Source organism: Catharus ustulatus, chromosome 24, assembly GCF_009819885.2.
Source record: "Catharus ustulatus isolate bCatUst1 chromosome 24, bCatUst1.pri.v2, whole genome shotgun sequence".
NCBI classification, from domain to species: domain Eukaryota; kingdom Metazoa; phylum Chordata; class Aves; order Passeriformes; family Turdidae; genus Catharus; species Catharus ustulatus.
Window position 1 is genome coordinate 6,649,852 of NC_046244.1, and position 7,662 is coordinate 6,657,513.

Genomic DNA, 7,662 nt, shown 5'->3' on the forward strand with positions numbered 1-7,662 from the left:
AGAACCTGTTTGGAAACAAACTTGAGGAGGAATTTTGAGTTGTTTACACATTAAAGTAGAAGTTTTACTCAGTGTTTTCCCCTCCCACAGCTGAAAATTCCCTCAGTGCTGCCTGCAACAATTAAAATTCAAAGTATAAAAGCATCACAGGAGCTGCAGAAAGTAAAAACAAAAAAAACCTAAATGTGCTGAGAACCAAGCAGCAAAACTGATTTAATTCCCAGCTCAAGGAGCCTCCGACCCTTTTTTTTTTTTTAATCTTAATCCATAAAGATTGTGCTTGGCTGACAAAACAAAAAAAAAATCTCTGCAGTGCTGGGAGGATTTCCCACAGCCCAGAAATGGGATAAAAATGGCAATTTCTGTTCAATCAGCTCCAGGATTTTCACCAAACCTTCCCAGGCAACACAGAGATCATAATTTTGGAAAAGTTTGAGCTGATTTTTCTCACCAGCATTTAAAAATTGCTCTGAGCTAAGAGCAAAACAGAGGAAAGGAGAGACCAGAACCTGGGATTTTAACAAAAATTAATTAAGTGTGCAATCAAGCTGAATTTTAGGCCGAATTTGCAAATTCAAATCTTGATTTTTGTTGCTGTGCTGCTCTCAGAGTGATGTTTGAAGGAGCAGAGCTCAGCCTGTGCCTCTCACACCAAAACCCCACATCCTCTGCACTAAGCTCAGCTCTAAGCAGCTTTTAAGCCAGGCCTGTGGTTTGCTGGTGCCCACAAATGAAAAAAAAACCAAAAAAACCCTCTGCAGAGTCTCACGTTTCACAGGGGATGGAAACTCAGTTCTCAGAAGCCACGTGGGCTCTGCTGATCCAAAAAAAGGGGGAGGAAAGGTCAGATAATTGTGTTTATGTCTCCAAAAAGGAGTGGAAAAATGAACTTGGGACATCTCAAGACCACCCAGTGCACAGAGCTCTGACTGATAAATCCTGGGATTTAACAAATATCTGCTCCCTTCCCAACCTCCATCCATCAATGTCCAGCCTGGAATTCTGGAATGTTCTTCAGGCAGGAGCAGAAGCCTCTGTTTGGCTGTGGAATGTGAGCACAGCCTGGGAGGGAGCAGGGAAAGCCCAGCAGGATCCACAATTCCCAGAAGGAATCCACAATTCCCTGGATTTCCCAGCAGGGATCCACAATTCCCTGGATTTCCCAGCAGGAATCCACAATTCCCTGGATTTCCCAGCAAGAATCCACAATTCCCTGGATTTCCCAGCAGGGATTCACAATTCCCTGGATTTCCCAGCAGGATCCACAATTCCATGGATCCACAATTCCATGGATTTCCCAGCAGGAATCCACAACTCCCTGGATTTCCTTCCCCACGTTCTACCAGCCCCAAAATCCAACAGATTGACCCCCAAAACACCCCTGAACACAAAGCCAGGAGTGCTCTGGAGGCTCCAAGGACTGTCCCAATTTTCTGATGAAAATCTCCACCTGCACATGGAACAAAATTGGAATTTCCAGGCTCATTTTTGAGGCGATAATCGGGAATTTCAGCTCCGCGCGTCCCCGCACTGCACCAGCTCGTTCCACCCCCGCGGATTTTCCATCCAGCCTCTGTAACCCCAAGAAGGGTCCCCAAAATTGCGATCACAGATGGTGAACACCCTCTTAGGCCTGTTCCTGAGGCTGCAGGGGCAGTGCCAGGTTTTGCTGGAGGCGTGGAAATGATACAGGAGGGGATTGAGGCAGCAGCTGCAGCTCGCCAGGGCCTCGCTCACCCTCTGCACTTTGGGCAGCAAGGGATGCTGGGGGGTGCCCAGCAGCAGCTGCAGCAGCTGGCTGAGCTGCTGGGGCACGAAGCAGAGGCCACAGATGGCCAACACCAAGGAGATGGTGGCCAGAGCTTTCCTCCTGCCAGCCCTGCGCCCGCTCCTCCAAACGCTCGCGGCCAGCAGCGGCAGCGCCAGCAGCACGGTGACAAAGGGGACAGCCACCCCCAGAGTGACAGCCAGCGCTGTGCCAGGGGTGGTGGGCTGAGCCCAGCTCTCAGGGCAGCTCCCAAAGCAGCTCCCCAGCTCCCTGCTGGGCTGCACCAGGGGCACAGTGGCACCAAGGGCCAGCAGCCACAGCGCCGTGGCCAGCAGCGCGTAGTGAGCGGCGCGCAGGCGGATGGAGACCAAGGGGTGCAGCAGTGCCAACCACTGAGCCAGGCAGAAACAGCTCAGCAAGGCCACACTCAGAGAGCTGTGCAGGCAGAACACAGCCCTGGAGGCCCTGCAGGCCTTGTCCCCAAAGGTCCAGGTGTCCCCAAGCAGCTGGGAGTGGATGTGCAGGGGCAGCAGGGCCAGCAGCAGCGAGTCCAGCAGCGCCAGCTGCAGCAGCAGCACGTACGAATGCGACAGAGGCTTCACCCTGCACGACAGCAGGGACAGGGACAGCACATTGCCAGCCAGCCCCAGCAGCAGCACCAGGCTGCAGGTGACAGCAAGCAGGAAATGCTGCAGATCTGCTCCCAGAACTCCCAGGGCGGCTCCGGTCGCGTTGGACATCGGGAGGTTTGTGCCGTTACAAATCAGGAGATTGGCGCTGTTGGAAAGATGGAAATCTTCTTCCAAACCTCCTCCTGAGATGGTCATGCTGGAAATCAGGGAATTTGTCCTGTTGGAAAGATGAAAATCTGCTCTCAAAGCTCCTCCTGAGATGGCTTTGGTCATGCTGGAAATCAGGAAATTTGTGCTGTTGGAAATCAGGGAATTTGTCCCATTGCAAAGTCGAAAATCTGCTCCCAAACCTCCTCCTGAGATGGTTTTGGTCACACTGGAAATCAGGAAATTTGTCCCGTTGGAAATCAGGAAATTTGTGCCATTGAAAAGCTGCAAATCTTCTCCCAAACCTCCTGAGCTGGCTTTGAGCACGTTGGAAATTGGGAATTTTGTCCCGTTGGAAATTGGGAATTTTGTCCCTTTAAACACTCCTCAGCCCAGGAAATCCCTGCCATGGCTCCTGCTGCAGAGCAGGAATTCATTATTAATTATTTTTAAATTATTAATCATTATTAATTATTTTTAAAAATTATAATTATGAATTATTCCCTTCAGGAATTGCATTCCCGGCCCATGGGGTGAAGCCTGAACTCCTCCTTTACTCCTGGAGTTTTATTTTATTTTATTTTATTTTATTTTATTTTATTTTATTTATTTCCACATCCCCTGTGGATCAGAGCTTGGGGGTTTAAGGCAGTGTCCTTAAAAAGGAAATAAAAAATTAAAAAATTAACCATTTAAACCACAAATATTTGAGTTTAAAATCATTAAAATCATCCCAAGGGGACAATGGTGCAGAGTTGATGGAGGAAATTCCACACTGGGGGAATTTAAATCATAAACCTTCTCTGAAGGGGGAAAGCACCACTCATTTAAAAAAAAAATAAATAAAGCAAAATAAAATTAAATAAAGCAGAATAAAGGGTGTGAAATAGGAGAGAGAAACACCCAGGGCACTTCAGCAATGAAATCTGGGCAAAGAAATCAAATTATGGCACCTGAACAGAGCCCAGGGAGGGAGGAATTAAAGAAATAAATGAATAAAAGAAAATAAAGAATTAAAAATTTAAAAAAATAAAAATTTAAAGAATTTAAAAATTAAAATAATTAAATAATTAAAAATTAAAATAATTAAAGAATTAAAAAATTTAAAAATTTAAAGAATTAAAGAATTAAAATAATTAAAGAATTTAAAAATTAAAGAATTTAAAAATTAAAAGAATTAAAGAATTAAAAGAATTTTTAAATTTAAATAATTAAAAATTTTAAAGAATTTAAAAATTAAAGAACTAAAAAATTAAAGAATTAAAAAATTAAAAGAATGAAAATAATTAAAAAATTTAAAAGAATTAAAGAATTAAAATAATTAAAAATATTAAAGAATTAAAATAATTAAAGAATTAAAAAATTAAAAGAATTAAAGAATTAAAAGAATTAAAGAATTAAAGATTTAAAAAAAACTAAAAAATTAAAGAATTAAAAAATTAAAAGAAAAAATTAAAAGAATTAAAGAATTAAAGAATTAAAATAATGAATTTAAAAATTAAAAGAATTAAAGAATTAAAATAATTTAAAAATGTAAAGAATTAAAAAAATTAAAGAATTAAAAATTTAAAGAATTAAAGTCACTCAGAACTGAGGCACTGAACAAAACAAAAAGCTGGGGGTGGTTTCCAGAGGAAACTCTCAGCTCACATTTCCTCCCAAGAGTTGTTTATCTCAAAAAGTCACAGCTGCCCCAGATAGGCGAAATGTGAGAAAAAAAACCGAAAAAACAAGATAAGAAGATGAGGATAGGAGACAAAAAGTGATAAAAAGATGAGAAAGGAGGAAAAAAATGATAAAAGCATGAGAAGAGAGACAAAAAATGAGAAAAGCATGAGAAAGGATGATAAAAAAATGAGAAAAGAGACAAAAAAAATGAGAAAAAAAAGAAAAGATAAAAATGAGAAAAACATGAGAAAAGAGAAAAATGATGACAGGAGAAAAGACCCAAAAAATGAAAACATGAGAGACAAAAAATGATAAAACCACGAGGAAAGAACATGCAGAGAGAGAAAGAACATGAAAAAAACATTATAAAAGAGGTCAAAAATGAGAAAAAACCACGAGAAAAACATGAGAAAAACTTTTTTTTTTCTGATATTTTTTCTGGTTTTTTTCCTGGTATTTTTCTGTTTGTTTGGGGGGATTTTTCTGATTTTTTTTCCTGATTTTTTTCTGATTCTTTTCCTGCTTATTTCTGATTTTTTTCCTGCTTATTTCTGATTTTTTTACTGATTATTTCTAGTTTTTTTCTGCTTATTTCTGATTTTTTTCCTGACTATTTCTGATTTTTTTTCCTGATTATTTCTGAATTTTTTCCTGCTTATTTCTGATTTTTCTCCTGCTTATTTTTGATTTTTTCCTGCTTATTTCTGATTTTTCTCCTGATTATTTCTGATTTTTCTCCTGATTATTTCTGATTTTTTCCTGATTATTTCTGATTTTTTCCTAATTATTTCTGATTTTTTTTCCTGCTTAATTCTGATTTTTTTCCTGATTATTTTTTATATTTTTCCTGCTTATTTCTGATTTTTTTTCCTGCTTATTTCTGATTTTTTCCTGTTTATTGCTGATTCTTTTCCTGCTTATTTCTGATTTTTTTCCTGCTTATTTCTGATTTTTTTTCTGCTTATTTCTGATGTTTTCCCTGATAATTTCTGATTTTTCTCCTGCTTGTTTCTGATTCTTCTCCTGATTTTCACTGCCACAACCTCCCCATGGAGGGGCTGCTCCAATTGAATCACCTGAAAAGGACCAAGAATAAACAAATAAAACCAGGAAAAGAATGGAAAATCCCCCTGCTCATGAATTAATTAATTCAAATTCCATCAACCCTTGGAGCTGCAGTTTGTGCAGAAATTTCACTTACTGGGATCAATATTTATTATTTTTATGCCCTGTAAAAACTAAAATTATAAATTTGGAGAGAAATTTGATTTACCACGATTAATATTTCTCATTGTTGTGCATTTAAAGACTAAAATTATAAATCTGGAGAGAAATTTGATTTACTAGGATCAATATTTATTTTTTTGTGCCCTGGAAAAACTAAAATTATAAATCTGGAGAGAAATTTGATTTACCAGGATCAATATTTATCACTGCTGTGCATTGTAAAAACCAAAATTATAAATTTGTAGAGAAATTTGACTCACCACGATCAATATTTATTATTTCTGTGCATTTTAAAAACTAAAATTATAAATCTGGAGAGAAATTTGATTTACTAGAATCAATATTGATTATTTTTATGCCTTGGAAAAACTAAGATCATAAATCTGGAGAGAAATTTGATTTACCACGATCAATATTTCTCACTGCTGTGCATTTTAAGACTAAAATTATAAATTTGGAGAGAAATTTGACTTACTGGGATCAATATTTATTATTTTTATCCCCTGTAAAAACTAAAATCATAAATCTGGAGAGAAATTTGATTTACCACGATTAATATTTCTCACTGCTGTGCATTTTAAAGACTAAAATTATAAATTTGGAGAGAATTTTGATTTACCAGGATCAATATTTATTATTTTTGTGCCCTGTAAAAACTAAAATTATAAATTTGGAAAGAAATTTGATTTACTAGAATCAATATTTATTTTTTTGTGCCCTGTAAAAACTAAAATTATAAGTTTGGAGAGAAATTTGATTTACCATGATCAGTACTTATTACTGCTGTGCATTTTAAAAACTAAAATTATAAATTATAAATTTGGAGAGGAATTTGATTTACCACGATCAATATTTATTATTTTTATGCCCTGTAAAAACTAAAATTATAAATCTGGAGAGAAATTTGATTTACCATGATCAGTACTTATTACTGCTGTGCACTTTAAAAACTAAAATTATAAATTATAAATTTGGAGAGGAATTTGATTTACCATGATCAATATTTATTATTTTTATGCCCTGTAAAAACTAAAATCATAAATTTGGAGAGAAATTTGATTTACTGGGATCAATATTTATTATCTTTATGCCCTGTAAAAACTTAAATCATAAATTTGTAGAGAAATTTGATTTACCACGATCAATATTTATTATTGCTGTGCATTTAAAGACTAAAATTATAAATCTGGAGAGAAATTTGATTTACCACGATCAATATTTATTATTTCTGTGCATTTTAAAAACTAAAATTATAAATTTGGAGAGAAATTTGATTTACCACGATCAATATTTTTTATTTTTATGCCCTGTAAAAATTTAAATCATAAATTTGGAGAGAATTTAGGATTTACCACGATCAATATTTATTATTTCTGTGCATTTTAAAGTCTGAAATGATAAATTTATAGAGAATTTTGACTCACCAGACCCAGCTGTGCTGCACAGGGGACCCTGGGAGGGGCCTCAGCTCCGGGGATGTGACAAAAGCACAGGAAGCCACCAGCCCTGGGCAGTGACACAAAAATGGGGGAGGGATTTGGGGCTCCCCAAAAAAATCCAAAAATTCCCCCAAATTCAGCCCAGATTCACTCTGGGACCATCCCTGGGGCTGCAGCCCTAAAGGGAGAGACAGGGAATGATGGAATTCTCATTTTTTAGGGAAATTCCTGCATTAAAATACAAAATTAAATTGGGAAATCCCAAAATTTCTGTGCTGACCCAGCCTGGAGCAGACAGCACAAAAAGGCCCCAAGAAGAGAGACAGGAAATGTTGAAATTCCCATTTTCCAGGGAAATTCATGCCTGGAAATACAAAATTTTCTATCTGGAAACACAAAATTAAATTAGAAAATCCCAAAATTTCTGTGCTGATCCAGCCTGGAGCAGGGAGCCCCAAAGGGAGAGACAGGGAGTGATGGAATTCTCATTTTTTAGGGAAATTCCTGCATTAAAATACAAAATTAAATTAGAAAATCCCAGATTTTCTGTGCTGATCCAGTCTGGAGCAGAGAGCCCCAAAGGGAGAGACAGGGAATGCTGAAATTCCCATTTTTTTAGGGAAATTCCTGCCTGGAAACACAAAATTTAAGAATTAAAATCACAGAAATGCTCTCAGCTCAGCCCCTGGAGCTCCTGCCCTGCTGGGATGTTCAGATCTGAGAGGGGAGAGAAGGAAAATATTGATTAAGGATTAAAAAACACCCCAAAATATCAAAAAAC

The 7,662-nt window shown here is 37.4% G+C and overlaps 1 protein-coding gene across 1 annotated transcript; it reads right to left on the reverse strand.

Annotated features, from left to right (window-relative positions):
* Positions 1–56: 56 nt before the first annotated feature.
* On the reverse strand, positions 57–7,260 carry LOC117006932 (uracil nucleotide/cysteinyl leukotriene receptor-like). Its single transcript, XM_033079705.2, has 2 exons — positions 6,867–7,260; positions 57–2,965 (listed from the first exon to the last, which is right to left on the reverse strand). Exon 2 carries the CDS (start codon positions 2,671–2,673, stop codon positions 1,510–1,512), a length of 1,164 nt encoding a protein of 387 aa, XP_032935596.1. The 5' UTR covers positions 2,674–2,965; positions 6,867–7,260; the 3' UTR covers positions 57–1,509.
* Positions 7,261–7,662: the final 402 nt, after the last annotated feature.

Coding starts and splice junctions, on each gene's coding strand:
- LOC117006932 (XM_033079705.2), bottom strand. CDS start 2,673: ATGACCAAAGCCATCTCAGGAGGAGCTTTGAGAGCAGATTTTCATCTT.